General features: G+C 41.6%; 1 protein-coding gene across 1 annotated transcript in view; it reads right to left on the bottom strand.

Moving 5' to 3' along the window:
• Positions 1 to 13817: 13817 nt before the first annotated feature.
• The window catches only part of STX17 (syntaxin 17), a 54757-nt gene continuing 44806 nt past the window's right edge, over positions 13818 to 23768 (bottom strand). Inside the window, exons 4-7 of the mRNA XM_006886877.1 lie at positions 21224 to 21330; positions 21099 to 21149; positions 14787 to 14873; positions 13818 to 14057 (exon numbers count right to left, since the gene is read on the bottom strand). Of these exons, the coding sequence (XP_006886939.1) occupies positions 13818 to 14057; positions 14787 to 14873; positions 21099 to 21149; positions 21224 to 21330 (485 nt within the window). The remainder of the gene's footprint in view (positions 14058 to 14786; positions 14874 to 21098; positions 21150 to 21223; positions 21331 to 23768) is intronic.

Here is a 23768-nt window from a genome sequence, read left to right as displayed (position 1 = left end):
ATTTAATTATTGTCATTTTTAGAGAAAGCCTAGAATCCTTAATTATGCATGATTACCCATAGTTTTGCTCAGAAAAATGAATATTGTTAGTAAGACGGTAAGGGGCATGCTTAATATATTTTACCAGATTGTGAACTAGAAAAGCAGGACAGAGTTCCCTACAGGTTGATCTTCAGTCCTGTTCTCCTCATGTCTTCTGGTCAGCAGCTTGTATGAAATCATAAGTGTTCAGGTCAGTGTATGGATTAATCTAAAGGGCTCAGAATGAAAATTCATAAACCTTGAACAACTCGCCCACATGACCAAAAGCAGCACGTACAGTTAGAGTAACATTTAATCCCATAGTTAAAAATCATAATAAAAGTTAGAAATAGTACTGAATTACAGAGACACTGTCTGAGAAAAATTGTTATGTGAAGGGTCTCAAAGAGTGCCTGTGATTTAAGATAATTGGACTGCTTCTTAAAAGCAAATAAATGTATTTGAACATGCATTCTTTAGGTTTCATGCGCTTCAGGACTTGGGCTGTGACCCTACCACTGTCACTGTTAAGACTGTGAAGCCCATGAGGGCAAGAGAACTGCCCCTGAAGTCTGCATCACCAGTGCCTGGCACTTCTGGGCACTTAAATCTTCATCATGAAATGCTTGTTGAATGAAGGAGAAGCCATGTGACCGTAGGTAATCATTGTACCCCTCATTAGCCCAACTCCTCAACAGGACTTGGCCTCTGTTTCATAAAAGGTCATTAACAAGCTCAAGTACATTCCATGAAAAGACACTTGCATAATAGGAGGTTTTCAAACTTAAATGTTAAGGTGGTTTTGTCCAGAGAAGATTCCAGCTGAAAACCATCTTTATGTATCTGAAAACTACCATTGTCGGGACCCCAGGCATGAGGCCCTAGGCTTGAACGGAAGGCATGAGGTTGATTTCAGTTTGTCATTTATCCAGTTTGTTGCAATAGTGTTTGATAAAGAATACTAAGACAAGTAAAGACCAAGTCCTGCCCTAGAGTTACGTACCATGTCATTGGGAGACAGATAATAGAAACAAATGAGCATGAAAATATTTTGATTATGAAGGTTGATGAAAAATAATGGTGCAGTCAGTCTCACCCAGTTCAAGAGGAAGAGGTATATTTTTCAGGAGGATGTGGTCTGTGTGGAGGGAAGACTCTGAGCAGAGTTCTGAAGCTGCATAATGCATTTATGGAAAGCAAACAATTCTTGTAGTAAGGTTACTGCATGAAGGGAGGCCCGGGACTAGGAAATTGAGTCGTGTTTGGAGAAAGAACTGGAGGCTGGTCATGAAGGATCTAGTATGCCAAGCTAAGAGATCTGTAAAGATCCACCAGCAGATTTTAAGTAGTAACATATGTACACAGTTAATTTTTAGTGGAAATGCTGTGGAAGCAGGTTAATCTAGCAGAGATGCAATGTCCAGAACTAAGTCAGTGACAGCAGGAATAAAGAGGGGCCTCCAAGAGATGACAAAGTGACAAAGATGGAGTCCATGGGAATTTGCCACCAGTAGGAAGAGAAATCTGCATTAATTCAGTGGCAACCCGTGCTCCCGATGCTTACCAGCTCGAGCACTAGCCAACAGGTTGGCAATTGAGACTTTCCCAGGGGCATCCTGAAATAGAGGCCTGCCTGTTCCAGAAAGGCCACAGCCTTGAAAAGCCCTTGGCGTATGGTGCACACAGAAGGTTGAAATGAGTTGGAATTGATGGCAACTAGAAACACTGCCCACCACCCAGATTAAAGGACTTTCACCCCTGCATCTTGAGGCAGAGACACAGAAAGACAGGTGGAATCCTGTAGTTCACTTGTTTGGGGCCTCCAGCTTGCTAGCTGAGAAGAGGTCACAGTCACAAGTTAGGAACCAGCCCTCTGCGGCTCAGCTCACTGCCTTTTCCACTTTTAGAAAAAATGGACCAATTTCATCAGGGGACCCTATGAGGATGGATACTCACTTTGAAATTCTGAAAAACGCATAAAATCACTGAAATGGAGAAAAGTTAAAATGAGAATCTCAAGCTTATAACACAGCTGCCCACAGAGCCTGCGGATGAAGGCAGAAGCCAAAAATGAGACAAAAGAAGCGAAAACGAGCCTGAAAGAGGCCAAAAAAGAGGACAGTGAAATACAGAACTATGTCTAAAGTGTTAACACTCAGAGTGAAGGTAAAATGCAGAAACTGTTGAAAGGGCAGAAAAACCTCCAATAAACTCAACCTGGATTTTTTTTTAAGGTTTCGTTATAACTTGAGTCAGCTCAAAATAATGAATGAAAGTTTTTAATGGATTAGCAATCAGAAAAAGCAAGATGAGTCCATTTTTCTTTTATCTCTGATAAGGAAAGATAATCCAGCTGAGAAAAAAAAATGGCATAAACAGAATTACAAAATGAGAGGTGACACAAATCTTGCCACTTGAAATGATTTAAAGATGAAAACCCAGATTTTTCTATCCCAGAGAGCTGCCCAATGTGGCAGATGCCTTCCGTTAACAACTGCTGGGAACTTTTGTGAAATTATGGAGAAAGTAAAATAGCATAGCTTAGAAATAGGCAAATAATTTTCCAGTTTTGAAAGATAATTCTAGTTAATAGCTTTAGCTCTTTTTCTATAGTAAAACTTGGGAACCAGACTGAAATGTCAGTAGTTGATATTTGGGGGAAAGTAGGCATAAACAACAAAAAAAAATTACCAATTTTCAAATTCAGTATTGAAAGTTCCTGAAGACTGTAATTTGTTTCTGAATTTAAATTGTTTTGTGCTGATTATAATTGTTTTATGTGTCCATTGGAGTTGGATAGGGCCTCTGCTTGGCAACTGTTTTTAGCTGTGTTTTAATTTTTGTATGTATTTCCACATAATAAAATTATATTTATAAAATATTTCTATATTTGAGACTCTTTACTGATTCACTTTGTCATGAATAATTTGAATTATGAACCCTTTACGCAGAGTCCAGAGTCACAAACTTTTCCAGATTTATAGTCATTGAATTTGAATATGAATGGTGAACTATAGGGAGCCATCAGTGGTAACTAGTTCCCAGTCTGCATCATCATGCCCTGTGGAAGATTTTTGGGAGCCTTTGTAAAGGGAAAACTGCAGCTCACAAATGACTCTAAAATGCCCCTTCTCCGCTCATCTGGTAAATTCCTCCTATTTCTCTTTCAGTGTCTAGGATAATCCTATCCCCTGTGGTACCACAATATTTTCTTATGTGTCAGAGTTGATGTTATGTGCTGTTGAGCCACGTGTGACTCATAGCCACCCTGTGTACACTAGCTCTGAACTCTGCTCTATCCTGAGCCGATCTCACCACCTACCCCCATTACCCCAGTCACTTGAGTCAATCCATCTCATCTAGAGTCTTCCTCACTTGCACTGTCCCTCCACCCTCCCAAGCATGATGTCCTTCTCCAAGGACTGGGCCCTTCTGACAACATATCCAACGTATGTATATGAGACAGAGCTTCCAAATCCTTGCCTCCAAGGAGCAACTTGGTCCTCAGCCTTAATTCTAAGTCGGAAGGACTTGTATCCCTTTTTGTTTTCTTCTGAATGCTCCCAAAGCAGGCACTTCACCCTAGACCCAGCTCATTCAAGCAGTCAGTCCATGGTGGGGCGAGGGGCAACCAAACAAAGGGGAAAATGAGTGAATGAAACACAGGAAAGAATCACTGTAACTGGAACAGACTACTTATCTGCCAGTCTTAATTATCTGATAACAATGTCTGCCAATGTGGGTCTTGTTGAATCTTGTCACCTTCAGTCCTAAATTGACTTTCAAATCTATGAATCTGTCCACAATAAGCTCTTACCCAGCCCATAAAAACCCTACGGTTTACATAGCTATCTGAATGAGGCCTCCAAAAGTACTGGGAATTTTCCCAAGAATTGTTAAAGTTCGCTGTGATCTAAGGAGTGACCAGCATAGTCATTCAGCCTTAAGAAAGGACAAGCTGAGGGAGTTGACAAGAACTCATGTGTAGTTCACCTAACATCAAAACTTTACCATTGTTGTTTACCGTTGAGTCAGAACAAATCTGTATCTGACCCTCCAGCTGGTTTTCAGAGGCAGTAAATTATACAGAAGGAGTTTGCTCATCTTTTTCCCATGGAGCAATGGTGGATTCAAACTGTGTACCTTTGCATTGGCAGCCCAATTCCTTGCCACTAAGCAATGATCTCTCGGCATGTGAGTGATACAACAGTGAACAAGAGACGATGACTCCCATCATGGAGCTCAAAGTTGAGTGAAAGTAAAAACATAAATTGTACTACTGTGTGAGGTAGCCACAGGAAGCCATCTTGGGAATCAAAGAGAGTCTTCTTCCTAGAGAATTGACTTCTTTGCTAGGAACAGAAAGCTCAATTTTTCTAAACATACCACACTCTCTTCTTCCCACAATATGCATTTTTTGTGGTGGTGGAGAAGAGTATTGAACATACCATGGGCTGCCAAGAGAACAGATAGGTGCGTCCTGGAGAGGGAGAAATCAAGTTGCTCCTTGGAGGCAAGTATTCTGAAGCTTTGTGGGCATGTTGCCAGTAGAGACCAATCCTTAAAGAAAGACATCATGCTTGGAAGGGTGGAGGGTCAGTCCAGGAGAGGAAGAACCTGGGTGAGATGGATTGACACAGTAACTGAGGTAACAGGGTAGGTGGGTCAGAGACAGACTGGCTCAGAATAAGGCAGGGTTCAGAGCCATTATTCATAAGGTCGCTATGAGTTGCGGTCTACTCGATGGCACATAACGACAATCTAGGATCGCTGGTGACATGATGCACAGGGTTGCTAAGTAAAGGTCAACAGGTCAAATCCACCAGCTGCTCCAAAGGAAGAAGAGAGTCTGGTAGAGACTTAACTTCCTCAGAAACCTGATGCAAGAGTCACTGTGTTAAACTGGAGAGCAGTGGGCTTTGTTTTTTTCTCAAAAGATTAATCAGTATGTTGTGGTAATAACAGTTATACTAGGGAGGGTGGGAGAGACTTGGGGGGGAAAGGAATTCTTTTACAGGAACTATTTTAAGATACATGTCCAAGAAACTGAAAAATAGACTTGTACACCAGTGTTTACTACAGCATAATTTACAATATCCTAAAGGTGGAAACAACTCTAGAGTCTCTCAACAGATGACTGGAGAAACAAAATGTGGATATGCATACAATGTGGCTATGCATACAATGAAATACTACTCAGCCACAAAAAGACACAATCCTGATGCTGGGACTTGAATGAACCTTGAAAAACATGCCGAGTGAAATAATATGCTCCCACCTCTATGAAATCCTTAGAACAGGCAACTGCATTAACACAAAAGCTGACCAGTGGTTACCATTGCTGGGGGAGGACCTGGGGGTTATTGCTGAAGAAGGTGCTGAGTTTCAGCTTAAGTTGAATCAAGAATCTTGGCAAATGAATGATAGTGATGAATAGCACAGCATGTTAGGTACCGTGGAGTTGGAACTGACTCATAGTTGACCCTTCAGCAGGCTTTCAGAGGCTGTAAATCACATGGGAGATTGTCCGTCTCTCCTGCTGAGCAATTGAACTCCTGCTGGTGTATCAAACTGCCTGCCTTTGGGTTGGCAGCACAACTCCTTACCCATTACAGTGGCCCCAGAACACAGCATAGTGACTAATCCTGTTACAAATTTGATGAATGGTCAACTGGTATAGACAAGGAAACAAAACCCATAAATGGGGAAATGACAACCTCTTCAACAAATGGTGCTGGCAAAACTGGACTTCTACCTACAGAAAGCTCAGTTCCACATCTCATAACATATACAAAAATCAACTCAAGATGGATCAAGGAGCTAGGAGTAAAGCCCCAAACCATGAAACTCAGAACAGACAAAGGGGGCCCAAACTTAGAAGGCCTAGCCCATGGTGTACAAAGGTTGACAGATAACAGCCAGAAAGGCACAAACAGGAGAGGATACCATCAATGAACAGGACCATCTAAAGATTAAGTCCCTGTGCTCATCAAAAGGTTTTTCCAGTAGGTTAAAAAGAAAACTTAATGACTACGAAAAAGCATTCGGTCATGAAGGACTGCCAAGAAAGCAAACAGGCCTGTCTTGTAGAGGGTGAAACCAAGTTGATCTTTGGAGGCTAGGAATTTGAAGCTCAATTTCACATACTTTGGGCACGTGGCCAGAAAAGACTTGGAAATTTTATACATTTTCATGTTTGGATATTTTTCTTACTAAAGAGGAAAAAGATTTACTGTCTACTAGTCATCTCTGATCATGCTACCACCTTCTTAATAAAGAAGTCTTTAAAAATACCATGTTAACAGAGAAGATATTCAAATTGCCAACAGACACATGAAGAAAAATGCTCAAATCACTGGCAATAAGAGAGATGCAAATTAAAACCACAATGAGTACCATCTCACTCCAGCAGCAGTGCAAAGTTTAATAGGACAGCAAGTAATAAATGTTGGAGAGGATGTGGCAAAATAGGAACGCTTATATACAGTCATGGAATTTCTATGTTCAGCTTTTTGAGGAAACGCCAAACTGCCTTTCAGAGTGGCTGTACCATTTTATAATCCCACCAACCATGTAGAAGAGTTCCTCTCTCTTCACATAATTGAGTACTAGGCAGCATGTAGGAGCAGTGATTTTGTAAATTAGGACCTCATGTGGGAGGGACTGGAGAGCATTATGCTGAGTGAACTCAGTCCCACAAGGATAAATACGGTATAAAACCATTCTTGTGGAATGATTCTGAGGACCCAAGGATGAGAAGATGGAAGCAGAGGGGTGAGGGTGTGCGAGGGTAGGTTGCAGTGGGGAGAGGTGGTAGTCATAGGGTCGCACAATTTGGGGTTGTATGTGAAAGAAATGGGAAAGATCCGGTGTGAAAACCAATGTATTCAAACTTGGTAAATAAACCAGTATAAAATAAAAAAAAAAACACAAAACCCACAAATAAACCCATGGTAAAATGTCTTGGTTTTTTCCTCGTGTCCACTCATTCTCAACGTTACTAACGTTATTCTTCTGGGTACACGATGCTGTTTCAATTCATGTGCCTTTCCTTTAAACTTTGGGGGGGGGGCACAGTAACAATTACAGGAACAGGAGCAGCGAAGATTTGTGCAGTTACTAGGAGCCATTCTTGGCATTTTTATTTCACATGAACCTCCAGTGAGACAGAGGAATGGTGTGGGGGTGTGTAAGGGCCGAGTTGTGGCGCTCCGCCTACCCACTCACCACCGGTGCTGGACTCTTCGGTTCCCTTCTCATCACCGGACTTCATGCCATGAATGACTCCAAGAGGCGGAGGGCACATGCCTAGGCTGAAAGTCGGGAAGCATAGCATCACAGAGGGGAGCACTCGGCACCCGAAGTGCTAACTCGTGAGAGAACCGAGCACGAGTGAAGCCGCTTGAGTGACCACAAAGTGCCGCAGAATCGCTGCCGTCAACACATGGTCCCGGGAGTCGGAAAACTCGAACCCTGATGGACGGGAGCACACGAAGGTAAATTTCATGACTGCTTCTTTCCTCGGTGGGTTTTCAACAAATATTGATGGAAGTAATAGGCTAGGAAGGTGGTGGGATCTCACAGGGAGGCAAAACGAGTATGCCACGCACACCAGGAACCCAGGCAAATTTACCAAATGTGGGGCTTTTTTTATTGCTTTGGCAAGTCAAAGTAACAAACGCAGAGGATTCTAACAGTCTGATTTGATACAAAGCAAGACATAAATTCTTTAAAATAAACAAACAAAAAACAAACCTTATTAGCCATAAAAAGATATAACCACCCGAGTGAATTTCTGGGTACCCCGGTGCACAGTGGTTAAACTAAGCAGCTACTAAAAGGTGTCAGTTCAAACCCAAAAGCCATTCTGTGGGAGTAAGATGAGCGAATCTGTTTCCTCAAAGATCACAGCCGAGGGAACGTGGTCCTCTGGGTCATGGTGCGTCTCTCGAGCAGTGGGTGCAGTCAGCGTCTCAATCTACCGCTCCCCCATTCACCCATATTTGAATTTTCTCGTTCTGGGTAAGTTCACCTTGCTCTCCCATGTTTCTGAAGCCTCTGTGCACATGCATGTGTTCCCCTGACACCTGCAAGCCCTGGGCTCTGCTTCAATCAGACAAACTACCACGTGCCCCACAAAGCCCCCCCTTTTCCCAGGCCAGCCTCCCCTCCCCGCTCCCTGTCCTCAGCTTGTAGATCAGTCTTCTTGTCAGGTACTCAGCATGTTGTATTGTCAGTGTGTTGTACTTGCTCTGGACATAGGTTCATTAGCCTAAACGGTTTGTTTACAAGGGTAGATTCTAGTCTTACTTTTCTGTGCATGGCCCCAGGATTCAATCTATAGCAGGAACGGAATTAAATGTTTGTTGAATGAGTGAATTATTTCATGTTTTCTTAAACAAGCACCGCTCAACAACAGACTAAATGATCAAGGAGTTCAGTAAGTGTTACAAAATCTGCAGACATTCTTACCCTTGCATTTTTCTCTTGCATTGACGCTTGCTATCACCATGGGTTTAATACTACAATGTAAACCATATTCAGCAGCTTTAACTAACACAACCTAGGAAACCATCTAAGGTGCATTTAAATTTCCACATGTGCAGAAATAATGCCATTTTTATCACAATGAAGTAATTCATTGAGGAAGAATTATCCCATGCAACTGATGCCAGGGGTCAGGCAAGAGATCAAGAAGTTTGTCGAAGTGGAGAGATACCAGATGAACAAACAGGGACAAGAATTGTTTCAATACAGGAAGGCACTCAGGCTTGATGGCCATGAGATGCTCACGCCAATCAATTCCCAATCCACAGCAGGGCTGCCTGCACCAAAAAGAGGAAGGCTGATTCCCACCTTCAGAGACTATAAATCAACACATGAACAATTCTCTAGAAGTCCCAGACATGAGATCAATGCCGCTCTTGCCAAACCTCCAATCAAGAGAGGGCTGCAGGACGCTAAAGATGCCAAAGCCAGTCTTCAGGGCAACAGGGGAGGACCTGTGACAGGACCCCAATATGCAGACCTCGTCAAGCAACTACTCGGTGGTCAAGAAGGACACTAGAATCAAGGCTGGCAATTAATTTACCAAAACCCAAAAAATACCTAATTTCTTAGTCGGCAGCAAGCTGATGTGTGTGTGCATCTTTCCCCACTGACTGCACTCAGTGCCGGAGCAGTCACTCCATAAAAGGATAGTGCATTAACTGACTCTACATAAGGAGAAGGACTGGTGCGGGAAAAGGCAGCATTAGCACACACACAATCCACAAAGAACCCCAACTGTCAAGAAATTTCCCGGGGGGAAACACCCGATCTTTCATTAAGTTTCTGATAACATGATGTAACAGTCTCAAGCACTTGAGAATAAAACCCAGGCTATGCTTCATAGGAAAGAAGAAAACATCCCATTTCACAGGAAAACCTATACCAAGCTTTCCTTTGCCCTGTGTCCCAAAGATTTCATGTGGCAGCAACGAAGGGCTGAGTACCTGAGAATTTCATTTTTAAAGCTAATACAAAGCATGTTTTGGTTTCTGCACTTTCATTGGGGAGGGGGGTATGAGATTACATATTTCTTCAGCTTCCTGTGGTTGGCATGGCCAGTACCCCGTCCCTACGCCTGGGCAAGTACGTATGGCACTGAGTGGCAGGAGGGAGGCCAGAGGGGTGTTTCTGGACTCCAGGGATCCTCCCTGTTGAGCACTCTGCTTCAGTTCAAAGCTCAGGGTTCTCCAAGAAGTCTAGCCAGTTCTGGCCACCCTACCACAGCCCTGTCTAGGGAACCTCGGGTTACAGGCCCAGCAGAGAGACCAGGAAAGCTAAAAATGAAGAGGGAAAGACAGCTTTGAGGAAAGAAGAGAGGCGAGTTCACAAGGACGAGGGAGCGAAGTCCGTGACTAGTAAAGATGCAGATGGCTTTTCTTCCGTGGCTTGAAAAATGTCTTTGGAGGCAGTTCCACAAGGAGAATTTAAAAAACATACTGAGTAATAGCAGCGTCACCCCAGTGAGTGCGTGACTTTCCACAGGTACTGTTCGAGAAGATAATTGTTCAATTCTGTGAGTACTATAGATTTGTTTTTAAAAGCACTGCTTTAGAGTTTTATTCTAAATATACTGTAAAAGTACTGTGTAAGCAATGGTTATAACCAGTGAGTAGACAAAAAAGTTGTAGGATGTGTGTTGGAACCGAAACACTTTTCTCGGTTGAGGAACAAAGTCAGCACTCATCACCATTAGAAACTGGAAGCTGGTAACATAACCAGAGCATTTGGTAAAGAATCAGACCCTTACAGAATCAGTGCCAATCAATGGAGTGTGTTATTTCAAAGAAGGCCTGCCTCCTAGGATATCTGGGTGTGTGATGCAGAAGAGTAACTCTGGTGGTATATAGTGCTTGATTTTCTGTGCTAACTGAAGGATCATCAGTTCAAATCCACTCGCAGCATCAAGAGTGAAGGCTGAGCAGTTTCTTCCCATAAAAATATAAGGCCTCGGAAACTCAATAAGTTGGAATGAACTTGACAGCAGTGAGCTCGGTCGGGTTTTTAGAAGCGGAATGAATGGCTTATCGTATTTCTGCAGAAAGCCAGCACAGTATAAGGGAAAGGAAACAACTGTTTTCATTCAACAGCATTCACACCCTCTACAAATGATTTAATTTTGCTGACACTGTTTCCTTACCTAAATGTCTAATGAAGTGGTTTAAAAAGAGAAAGCAGTAAATACCCGTTTCTCTATAGGGTTTTTCTTTCCTTTGAAGTCTGAGGATTGTAACTCAAGGTGAGGTTAGGAAATCAACTTAGTGGCTTTCAGTCAGAGTAGTTAAAGAACTGAGGGAGAATGAAAAACATCATGATGGACTGTCTGTAATAAGGGTGTGCTTACTCTACCCAAATGAGTTTTATATAAATTTTAAGTTATTAATCCAAGTGTTCTTTACTTTTCAACATACTGTAGTAAAAATGGAATCTGATACTGTGGGACATGACATTCAAATTTAAAATTTGAGTTGTATTGACTAATTTATATTTCTAAATACTACTTTATGTCATTTATAACTTACTAAGTACTTCTAGCAATTTCTACAAAAATTAATTATTAGGTATTCTGACAGAGAACTCAACAACTCAACTCCTGGCCGTCAAGTTGGAATGGACCCACAGCTGACGCATCAGCAGGTTGTGAGAGGCTATAAACCACATGGGAGGAGACTGCTCATCTTTCTCCCTCAGAGCTGCTGGTGGCCTTGGGTACCAGAAAGGCTCTGCTTCAGAATTAGCGGCACATCTCCTGATGGACCACACCACCAGAGCTCCTTATGACAAGAGAAAGCAGGTAGAATTTCTAAATCATTTGAAATTACAAAACATTTTTTTTTCAAGTACTATAATGTGCTTAAGTGAAGGCAGCTGGCATCACACTCCTGCTCTGAGGAGGAGCAAAAATTAAAAAAGAACGTGCAGCGGTGTCCCACCCTGGCTCAGTAAAAATGAGAACCAAGTAAGAGGCGATTTCATTCCAGGCCTCCTCTCTCCCTCACTACCTGAGGTAAAATCATTCTGGCATTGTAAGGATGGTGTTACCAAGACAGTGGAGTCTAAGCAGGGCTGACTGTGGCGACCAAGACTGGGCTATACTGAGGAGAATAATACTGGAAATTACAGAACTACATGATACAACAGAGTCCTGCTGTAAATTTCTAATATTCGTGAACCAGATTTAGCTGGCTACATCTCAGAGTAGTTTGTGGGGCTAAGGGTGAGGTTTCTTGTTTTAAACCAGTGCCCTGCAGGATTCTGATGCTCATGTGGGTTTGGGCACCTTGTGCTAAATGGACAGCAGAGATCAAAATTATTATTATCTTTTTTTTAAAAAAAGGGAGGAGAGGATTCAAAAGTAATTATTCTAACTTTACAGGTACTCAAAATCAAACTCTGGGTTAGAATATGATATTTAGTCAAACGATTTCCTTCCTGGAAGGAAAAGATACTAGTTAGCAGACAGCAATACTTGACGCTGTGTAATTATTTAATGAGAGGCAGAAATAGCACTCCCCCACCACCACCACCACGACTCAGATTCATTGGTGAAACTTTAAAAGTGTTGTTTTTATGTGCCGTCGAGTCACCTGCGACTCATAGCGACCCTATGTACAACAGCCCTAAACTCTGCTCTGTCCTGTGCCAATCGCACAGTCTCTGACACTTTAAAAGTAGGAAAGAGAAAGGTCTCTTTGGATTTGGCACAGAAATAAAAGGTAGCAATCAATCAATCTTATTAAAAATAAACTCAGCAAGGCAAATGTTAAGTGGGAAACCAGCCCTGTGGAAGCTGTGTGGGTCCCCGGCAGAGACAGCTCATGCTTCTTGGGGTTCTGCAGGTGCTCATTCCTCTGTCCTTAGAACGGGGGGTGGAGGCGAAGAGGAAGGCCACACGTGCCTCTTTCCTAATTCAAATAAGTTGGGGATGGTGGTGAGGGACAGACGGAGAGGCTGTCTACAGCCTTAAATTTTATTCTCTAGGTTTAAAACCTTTCAACTGTTGGAGACAAGACATTCGGTTGGGCTGAGCCACAGTTGCTGTGGATGACAAGTGTTGAGATTAGCACCACAGATCCTTCAACAGGACTGAGCCCCTCCTCATCTTGAATGTAAGAGGTGGGGATGTGAGAAAGAATGCCGTCCCTGCGAAGGAAGGGCAGCTGAGGAAAGAACAGTCATAGAGACAGAAAGCTAGTTCTTCGTGTCCCCAAAGACCAACTGAAACCATTGAAGACATCTTGGGGAAAGGTACGGCATTCCCATGAAACTGGAAGATGCCCCAGAAAATAGTCACATGCTTCTCTTCTGCTCATTTTAAGTCCTGGATCTAATAATATTGGATAGATCTGAGGAATAATCCCACACACACCTAGGGTTTACTGAGAAGCATAGACAGAAATGGGAGACAGCATGGAAAAGTAGATTTCAAGGAAAAGTCTTCACGACGCAAGGGGAGAATTCACCAAACCAAAGACCTTTCCAGAATGACAAGAGAAGGCAAAGAACTCTAGAACTCTGAGAATGTGGAGACTGGATGACAGAAAGACCTTGCCTCCTGGCTTAATAAATCTCCTACTTCTTGATAGTCTGCGATTTTTATTTAAAGAGCCCCGGAAGAACGGTTCAGAGAGGAAGCCGATGTCACAAATGAAAACACTTGCAAGAGCAACTGGGTTTCTCTGTTCTCTTTCACTATTCATTTCCTTAACCAGAAAACTGGGGGGTTTCACAAATACAACAGGTTTCACCAACTGGATCCATTATCAAGTTCACCTGTCCTCCCTATGCTAGCTATACTGATCTACCTGATAAGGCTCTTATCAATCTCTTCTGGTCTTGAAAATAGGGCAAAATAATCTACAAATAGGTCTGACCTTAGAGACTCTGAATTAGTGTTATAGAAGAAACAGCGATTATGGAAGAAATTATTCTTCCATTCCAACACATTTCAAATCCCCATCAGAATGAGAAGTTCTGTTTTCACATGTGCAGGAAGAAATGATGCTCCTTGGCAGTTCTGAATCTGTATCTGACAGACATTATACATCCTCAGTCCCAGCTCTTCAATCTCAACTTCTCCAGTAATACCCCAGCAAACACCAAAATAGACCCACTTAGCACACAGTTTAATCATCTACGGTCCCTCTCTTGATATACTTGTGTTTTAAAAGTTGACCGAGTGTCCGCAGCAGCAGCCAGGACCATCACTGGATAGGTGCGTTGGTGCCAACAATACTGAAGTCTGATTTTTAACTGCATTTCTTGTCACTTTGGCTGGGAAGATCCGGGCAGCTGGAAGTGAGCTTCTCCATCATTTTCTGTTTCCTTCTTTGTATCAATTTTCCACCTGTGAAGCCCAACACCCCACCACCAAGTGCAGCTGCAATTCCTGCGACTTTGAAGCCTGCAAGGAGGCCAATCGGACCCCCTACCACTCCTCCGATGAGTGCACCTGCCACAGGCAGAGCTGCCAGCTTGTACTTTGCAGCCTGTAAAAAAAAAAGGAAAAAAGAAAAAAAATTCAATTTAGAAATTGAGTTGAGAATATCTGCCTGTGGTGATGTGCATTTTCCTCTCATTACTCCTGGCAATGCCTCTTTAACTCTTGGTGCATAATTAACCTCAGAGATTGTACTTGTGGAACAGGGAAAGAAAGCATTCCACAGGTACTGCTTGAGAGCTCAGAACATAAGAGGAATAAGCTAGACAGTGGACAGCTATGCATCGATTTCACTGGCAAAACAATCAATCCACTAACTATCTAGCTGCCTTATTTAAACCGTTTCAGCAGCCACAGATTTCCCCTCCGAGCTTTTATGCTCCAGAGATTATTCAGTGGCTACATACCCGGGGTTAAAAGCAACAGTCTGTGCAAAATAGACCCCACACATGCTGCCGTGTCCTTACACATCTGCCCCAACTGGATTATTGCAAAACTCCTCTCCCCAAATCTCTGAGAATATTCACGTGCAGCCCTGAATGCCTTCTAATAGGGAGTCAGTTTACTGTTTTGATAACATTTCTCTCTTGACAGGATGATTGCTGGAGCAGAATATTACAGCCACCATTGATTTCCTGCACTAGCTATGTGTCATTTCTTGCTTATTTCCTTAATTGCTGGTTCCCTCAACATTAAAGAGAGCAGATCAATTGGGTTAATACTAGAGATTCCTGGGAGCCAGAGTACCATTGATTTGTCAGCAGGAGCAGAATCTTACCTTCCCCAAGTTTTTGGTTCCCTCTTCAACATTCACAGCAGCACTGTTGACATGGTCTTCAATGCTGTCAATCTTCTCCTGCTGAGACTAGATGCAAAGGAATTATGAGTGAGCGCTCCTGCTGAGGAGCGGTGGTAAGCCAATACACACTATTTAATTCCTGTAATCAGGCCTGGAGCACTGTGGCCTTGCTGTCTTAATAGGGGTTCATTAATGGCATCTTGATAAACCAGGTCAAAAGTACAAATTCACTTTTATGACCAAAAAAAAAAAGAGAGAGAGAGGAGGACTTAATTATCAGGTAATAAAAAGAGTGATACTGTAACAGCAAAAAGCATCTGAGACTAAAATTCATTCACACATACAAACATATTCCCCAAACAAATCTACTGTTCAGAAGGGGAGGTAATGTTTACACATCATGATAGGCTTGATGGAAAAACAAAACCAAAAAACCATAACTGATCTGCTTTGAAGACTGGGTTCAAAACAAGTACATTTACCATAGGAGTAATACGTCTTTGATCAAATAAGTGCAAATTGTTATGTGTCAGAAGACAGCACGGTCTGATCCTCCTTGAGATCATTCCACCTGGAGACAGGCAAGAGCACTGGCCTGGGTTTTACACCTGACACTTTAATATATTTTAAAATCATGACCAAGTGAATGTCTCAGATAGAACATCGTAGTAAAGGACCTACATAAAGCGGCAGCAACTTCACTGGCACCACGGAAGGGGGGCCTCTAGATCCTCTCATAGGAGTGTCTACGTCATTAAGCGAAAGCCTCCACTTGGACTCACGACACCACCACCCCTACTACGTTCCTGACACCTGGTCCCTGAGCTTTGGCTCACCCACCCCAGTGATGGATGCTCATTACGCCCACAGAAGCACAGCTCTGAGTTTATACACATCCACTTTGAAGTGTGCAGTATGATTCCCCTCAATAACAAAAGTTAGGTCAAGTCCAAGTCACAGCATGATAAATGCAGACATATGTATGTATGAATGCATGTCATCACCATCACAGGAGTCCTGGTGGCACGGTGGTTAAAATGCTCACCAGCTTAAACCCACCAGCAACTCTGCAATCTGCCCTTAAATAACTGGCACATGAAGTTATTTGAAGTGACTATGATGAGGTGCCTTGGCGGCATGATGGTCAAAACACCTGGCCACTAACCAAAAGGACAGTGGCTCCAACATCCCCACTTCATCTGAGAACAAAACAGCTGCGTCAGGCCATTACCCGTGCACGTCCCCGACCTTGTAAGCTAAGCAGGTCAGGAAGGGTTAGTACTTGGATGGCAGAAGAAAATAGGCAATTGTCTAAGGGAAAGCAAGGAGCCTTGGTGGCACAGTGGTTAAAGAATGTGGCTATTAACCAAAAGGCTGGGTGTTTGAACCCACTAGTTGCTTCATGGAAGAAAGATAAGACAGTCTATTTATGTAAAAATATACAGTCTTTTTTTTTTAAATTTTTTTAATTTATTTTATTATTTTTGTGTGAGTGTACCGTCAAATCAGATCTGACTGGTACAGGAGGAGATTGCCCCTCCTTCCCCAGCAGAGAATCTGGTGGATTTGAACCGTGCACCTCTGGGATTATAGTTGCAGCTCCTTGCCACTAGGCCACCAGAGCTCCCCAAAATATACACTCTTAAAAAAAACCATCTGGGCAATTCTACTGTGTTCTACAGGGTTGCTATAAGTCAAAATCTTTTTCAATGGGGTGGGGGTTGGGGCTGTTAAAGAAAAAATACTACAATTTCTTTAAATCCTTGAGAATACACTCGGAATACAGAAATGGCAATAATCTTGGTAGACTCCTTCTTGCTGCAATTATTTTGGATTGAGTCCTTCTTGTAACCCCTCAACTTGTCAAGATCAAGAGGCTGATAGTTTTAGACTTGTGATTGATTCTGGTACTACAGAAAGTGTTGAGTAATAGTAACAATAGTAACAATGATAACGTAATCCAGACAAGTTTAATTTCTAGCTGATCTTTGTTGTTGTTGTTGTTGTTATGCGCTGTCGAGACAACTAAGACTCATAGTGACGATATGAACAACAGCTCTGACCCCTACCATACCTTGAGCCAATCTCACTGTCTCTGACACATCTGTCCCCATTGCCACAGTCTCTGTGTCAGTACAGCACACGCAAAGTCTTCTGCTCTCAAGCTGACCCTCTACGCTTCCAAGCATGATGTCCCCTAAAGCAACAGTGCCAAAGTATTAGATGGTGTTTCAAAATCCTTGCCTCTAAGAAGCAACCTGCTTTCAACCTCTCAAGGACAGACTTGTTTGTTCTCTTAGCAGTCGATGGTCTGTTCAATAATCTTCTCTAGCACCACAACTCAAAGGCACTGATTCTTCTTCTGTCATCCTTAGTCATCCTTGTCCAACTCTCAGATGCACAGCAAGTAACTGAGAAGATCATGGCTTGGATCAGGTGCACCTTAGTCTCTAGACTGACATTACTCCTTAACACTATAGAGAGGTCCCTGACAGCAGATTTTCCCAATGTAATTTGTCTTCTGCTTTTCTGATTGCTGGTGCCAAGTGTGTTGATTGTAGACCCAAGCAAGCTGAAATTGTTAATAACCTCAATCTCTTCTCCATCTGCCATGATGTTGCCAATTGGTACAGTGGTAAGAATCTTTTGTTTTCTTGATGTTGAGACGCAATCCATGTTGAAGACTGCAGTCCTTGACCTTCTGCAGCAAACGATTTAAGTCCTCCTCAGTTTCAGTGAGCAAAGTTGTATCATCTATATAATTTAGGCTGTTGATGAGTCTTCTTCCAATCCTGATACCACATTCTTCTTCGTAAAGCCCAATTTCCTGAGTGATCTGTTCTGCATACAGCTTGAAAAGGTATGGAGAAAGATTTCTTGATTTTGAACCATTAAGTGTTTCCTTGCTTGGTTCATATGACTGCTTCTTGGTCTAAGGATATATAGGTTTTGCATGAGCACAATCAAATGTTCTGCGATTCCCATTCTTTTCAATATTAGCCACAGGTTGTGATTCACAGTCAAATGCTTTTTCATCATCAATAAAACACAAATAGACATTCTTCTGGTACTCTCTGCTTTCAGTCAAGATCCATCAGACATTGGCAATGATATCCCTAGTGCCACAGCCTCTTCTAAACCCAGCTTGATTTCTTGCAGTTCTCTGTTAATATACTGTTTCAGTAATTTTTTTTATAATCTTCAGCAAGATTTTGCTTGTGTGTTATATTAGTGATATTGTTCAATAATTTCTACGTGCTGTTGCATCACCTATCTTGGAATAGGAATAAATACAGATCTCTTCAAGGTAATTGACCAAAGGTGAAGGACACGTCCTTTGGATTTCTTGGCACAACCTCAAACTTCCTACCTGATATTTATTTTATACTCTGGCATCCCTAATGTTCTCAGTATTCTCTTAACAGTATGTTAAAGAAAGACATTGTAGTATTTCTTGAACTAGGAAAATATATAAAATATTTTAATAGGAAAAAATTATCAAAAGACTTCTTAAGAACATATCTACAGATTTCTTTTTAATAAATAGAGAACTAGTTTGCCTTGTTGGTCTGAAAGACAATGATTGAATATAGGATCAACTGTGGATTTCAAAAAGGATGTAATTCAACAATACTTGCCAAGCAGAGAGCAGTATGGACAGCTGAACTAAAAACTAATGAGGCACTGCATTCCCTCTGAATGCCTGTTGTGTATACACCAAGCAACAATAATACACTCAAGGAATGCATCCTTAAATCCATTTGCATCACTACAATAATCATATGCTGTTGGGTTGGTTGCATACCTCCTTACCATTAGGCCAGCAGAGCTCCTCAGCTGCACCTTAGTCTTTAAATTAATGTCCTTGCCCTTTAGCACTTTGGAGGGGTCCTTGACAGTAAATTTTCCTAATGGAATGTGTCTCCAGATTTCTTTACTGTTGCTGTTAGGTAATAGGCTCATTTAATTATCAAATTAAATGAATTATTAAATACCCTCATTTAGCTCTCCCAACAATTTTAAGAGGCTCAATATTATCAAATAATATACCGGGGTCATACAGATCAAATAAAGGAGTCTAATCTGATTCTATTACAACCCCATTTTCATGCATCCATGGTAAACTTGATTACAGAAGAGAGTAAGGCAGGGAGCTCTGGTGGCCTAGAGGCAAGAAGCTGTGCTGCAATCCCGAAAGCATGTGCTTCGAATCCATCAGGTGCTCTGCTGGAGAAGGAGGGGCAATCTCCTCTTGTGCCAGTCGGATGCTATTCAATGGTATACAACAATGAAATAAATAAAAAAAAAATTTAAAAGAGTAAGACAAGAGGGAGAAAAAGAGTCTTTGGTAAGAGTTGCCCAGGATTCTTTAAATTCCCCTTAATGAGATATAGGGCTGGCACTAAAATGAAGAGGGCACCTGAATCATCAAACGTAAAGAAAAATGGAGCCATGTACACAGTATATATCATTTCACTAACATTTCTTGGACTACATCCTGACTGGTCAATAGCTTTTCAGGTTCTCTTTTCTTACACTTGGCCTTTAACTGAGCTTAGCACACTGTTATGTACATTGATAGTGGGCTATCAGATACATGGCTAATTTGCCAAACACGATCATGTCCATGTGATGCTAAGGAGAGGATGTGGTCACTCTGATTATATTCCCAGTCATTCTACGTCTAAAAGGAGCTTCTGTGAGTCTCTGGCCATGTGGTCATGAGAACTCAGTCACTCTGGGAATAATAATCAACGGTTCTCTTCTGAGCTCTGCCTGACAGCATCCTTTCTCATGTCCTTACCCAGATTATTATAAATAAGACACTTGTATAGAGCTAAAGTTATACAATAGAACGTTCCTGCAGAAATCTTCCTCAGATGAGAAGTTAATAGGAACTGTCTAGGTGATCCAGTCAGGCTTAGAACTATTAAACAGTCTCAGAAACTTTCATTTCCTTTCAAGTGCCTATCCTCAATAGAAGGGAAGTGAATTTGTATTAGATGAAAGAACTTGACGTGTGTTTGTTTTTAAAATAAACTTGTTAGGTGCTACCTCATGGTCTCAGATTCATGACGGCCCTGCACACAACAGAAGGGAACACTGTCGAACCCGGTGTCATGCTCCCAATCTTTCTGTGTGTTAGCCCACTTATTTACATGTACATACTTAGAGATCCTATCTCCCTGGAGCTCCCAGTAAGCAAAAAAGAAAATCCATTAGAAAAAGCATTATATAATAATAGTAGTTATTATTATTATTTAAATAATATTTTCTCTTTCTACGTCTCTAGTCTATGTTACTAGTGTCACTAGCTAACCAGGTGTGTAGAATAAAGCCTTGTCTTCCACTCTGCTGTTTTCTTGGAGTGATGACTTTCAACTAAGTCTACCCCCAAAATGCCTCTAAATGACTCTCTACCTTTCTACCAGTCCTGCTACTGCCCTGGGTAAGACACCTGCAGTTAGTTCTTAAATCTGTCGTCCTCTTGGTAGAAGGAGTTGATGATCTTTCCCCTTCCCTAGGCCATTAGCTATGGTGGGAACAGTGATCCTTCCACAGGAGAGACTGTTTCTTTCACCCTAACCTGCTTGAAACACTACACTGATTCCCTAATGCCCACACGATCCAATCCTTTCCTATGGCTTTCAATGACAACACAACCATTGGGAAGTACTTTATGCTTTGCTTACACTGAAGCACCAATCCCTCCTGAACAGGTCATGTGTGTCTTTACTCCATGGATTTGTTCACTTGCTCTAACATGTACCCCTCAACACTACTCACAGACATTCTGATGATTTTTAAGGCTCCTTCAGATAACCCCTACCCAGGTGAATGAAGCTCTAACTCAATGCTCATCTGCCTGTCCCCTTGCTAAAAAGTCAGTGCTTCCTTAGAGCAGATAATAAATCTCTTTCTACCTCTTTTTTTTTTTAATTATTTAACAACCATGCTTACAATTTCAGTTTTTGGAGTCCAAGCTTATTTGTACCCAAGAATCCTTGAAAGCAAACAGAAGACTTAATTTATCTTTACACCCAACTTTGTCAGATCCCAAAGCCAAGCATCTTACATGGTGCCTCATGACACATTGCAAACACTCCACTAATGTTCATCGAATCAATCTGAAATTTGAGGGCAGTTAAGATTTCTGTGCATGGCTCAGTCCAAATCTTAAAAACTGTAACTTATAGTTAAAATTCTAATAGAAACCTAGTTATTGATAACCCCCCCCTTCTCATTCTAATGTTCTAACCAACTCTGAGCCCAAAATAGTTGTATACTCACATTCACTAGTACAGAGAATTCAGTGATGAGTTGGCTAAGTTCAACTAAGTCCTTAAAGAGAAGAGAGAGAGAAAGTTACTTTTCATGCCTCACAGTTACCAAAAGTAAAGTCATTTTTAACGTACCGCTTCTAAGGTTTCCCATGATTCTGCAGCATTTTCATCGCGAGGAATTTCAGGCAGCGCGTATAGCTGAGTCAAACTCTGAGGACTAGCTTCAGCTTCAGCTTCAGCTTCAGCACTGGGAAATGTTTCTGGATGAACACAGCCCCAGGTTTAGTTTAGTTGCTTAGTTCGAAAGGAGATAGCATGAATCAAGTCCATAAACTAGTGTCCATGTAAAATGCTTATTAATGGAATTCAGGCTCCTTCAGACGCTACTTAGCCATGTGAAGATCCACTTAATGCTTTCACCTCGTAACCTCTGCCTCCCCCCCTCGCTTGGAAGTTAAGGCTAAAAGGGAGTTGACTCTTTTAAAAAAATTGTGTATTCACAGCAGCTTATCCCCAGCTTACAAAAGTTTGGCTTTTTTTTTTTTAAATTATTGTAAAAGGTCATAAAAAATGGCTCGAAGTGCTACTAACTATCTAATCTGACTGATGGGGACAATATGTAGAAGAAGCATCAAACTGTTCTACTAAGACAATGTTCTAGGGATATATCTAACGATAGAATACTTCTATATTATATATAGAAGATATAATAGGGAGCTCTCATGGGCTAGTGACAAGAAGCTGCACTGCAATCCCAAAGGCACACAGTTCGAGGCCACCAGCTGCTCCGCGGGAGAAGGATGGGCAATCTCCTCCTGTGCTATTAGTGCCTATGAAAACCTTTTGGAAGGTCAGCTATGGGTCAGTTCCAACTTATGATATAAACAACAACAACAGAAGATATAATACTTTTATATTTAATACTTATCATCATTAAACCCTTAATCTTCTCATTGGTGATTTCTAGAACAAATATTGGATTTACAACATTTTAAGAGCAGGGAGTGTTCATATTTTAATATATAAAAATCAGCGATAAAGGGTAACAATAAATTTGTCACCAAATACCCTCATCACATGTGTTTTTGCTACATATTGTCACCCTTCTTGTCCTTAGAATCATTATTCTGGCTCATATAGTCATGGCTTTTTCTTTTTCTAAGTTTAAAAGTTATCAGCTAATTAGGATTATTTCTTCATTAATTAAAAGCAAGGTTGGTGAGACTTCATTTCATATATTCTGGGCACATTAACGGGGGACCCAGTCCTTGGAAAAGGACTTCATGCTTGGAAAAGCAGAGGGACAATAAAGAAGACCTTCAATGAGATGGATTAACACAATGGCTACAGCAATGGCTTAAGCACACCAGAGATTGTGAGGATGACACGGGATCGTGCACAGTTTTGTTGCGTTGTACAGGGAGGTGGTCACTGAGTCAGAGCAGGCTCAGCAGCATCGAGTACAACTCATAGTGACCCTATGAACAAAAGATCTGAACCCTGTTCTATCCTGTGCCATCCTCACACTTCCCGACACACAAGAGCCCATTGCAGTAGTCACCAGGTCAGTTAACCTGGTTGACGGTCTTCCTCTCCACCAACCCTCCACCCTTCCCAGCATCATGTCCTTTTCCAAGGAATAGCCCCTCCTAGCCACATGTTCAAAGTATGTGAGGTGAAGCCTCATCATTCTTGCCTCCAGAGAGCACTCTGACTGCACCCTCTCTCAAGACATATTCTTTTGATATCTTGGCTGTCCACAGATGTTCAGTGCTCTTCTCCAACTTAATTTATTTCTACATCCAACCCTGTGACATCCCCAAAGCCAAGCATCTTACACAGTGCCTCATGACACACAGCAAGCGCTCCACAAATGTTCATCGAATCTTATCTGAAATTTGAAGGCAGTTAAGATTTCTGGGCATGGTTCAGTCCAAATCTTAAAAATTGTAACTTATAGTTAAAATTCTAATAAAAACCACAGCTCAAAGGCATCAGTTCTTCTCTTGTCATCCTTATTCACTGTCCAGTGCTTAGATACATAGCAAGTGATCGAAAGATTATGGCCTGAATTAGACACACCTTAGTCCTCAAAGTGACATCATTACTCCTCAATAATTTGGAGAGGTTCCTAACTGCAGATTTTCCCAGTGCAGTACACATCCTTATTTCCTGACTGCTGGTACCAAGAATGGTGATTGTGGATCGAAGCAAGATGAAGCCGTTGACGGTTTCAATCTCCTTTCTGTCCATAATGATGCTGCGTATTGGCAGCATCTAATAACAGTGATAAATTCATACACATGCCAAACTCCAACTCCAAATCTTTCTTATTTCTTCATATTTGTCTTACTAGTTACTCATTCACTCAACTCATAATATATTTGTATAAACATGTATCAATATGGCTCAGAGTAAATGCCAATCTGATACAGGAGATATAAAAGGAACCATAAAAACAGTTCCAATGAGCACCATGGCATAGTGGTTAGGGGTACAGCCCTTTATAAAAAGACCTTTATGAGAACAGTGGGCTGACTACTTACTGCTTTCTTTATGTAGGTATTTAATCACTCAGTTCTTTCTCTTATTTTTAAATCAGGGTGATATTTACACCTCAGAGTTTTTGAGACAAAAAAAAATAAATAAAATGAAATCCTGCATGGAAAGCACTTCG

Source organism: Elephantulus edwardii, unplaced genomic scaffold (genome assembly GCF_000299155.1).
Source record: "Elephantulus edwardii isolate Elephantulus edwardi_28Jun2011 unplaced genomic scaffold, EleEdw1.0 scaffold00052, whole genome shotgun sequence".
NCBI lineage: Eukaryota > Metazoa > Chordata > Mammalia > Macroscelidea > Macroscelididae > Elephantulus > Elephantulus edwardii.
Note: the sequence above shows the minus strand (reverse complement) of the source record. Positions and strands in the feature narration are given on the sequence as shown.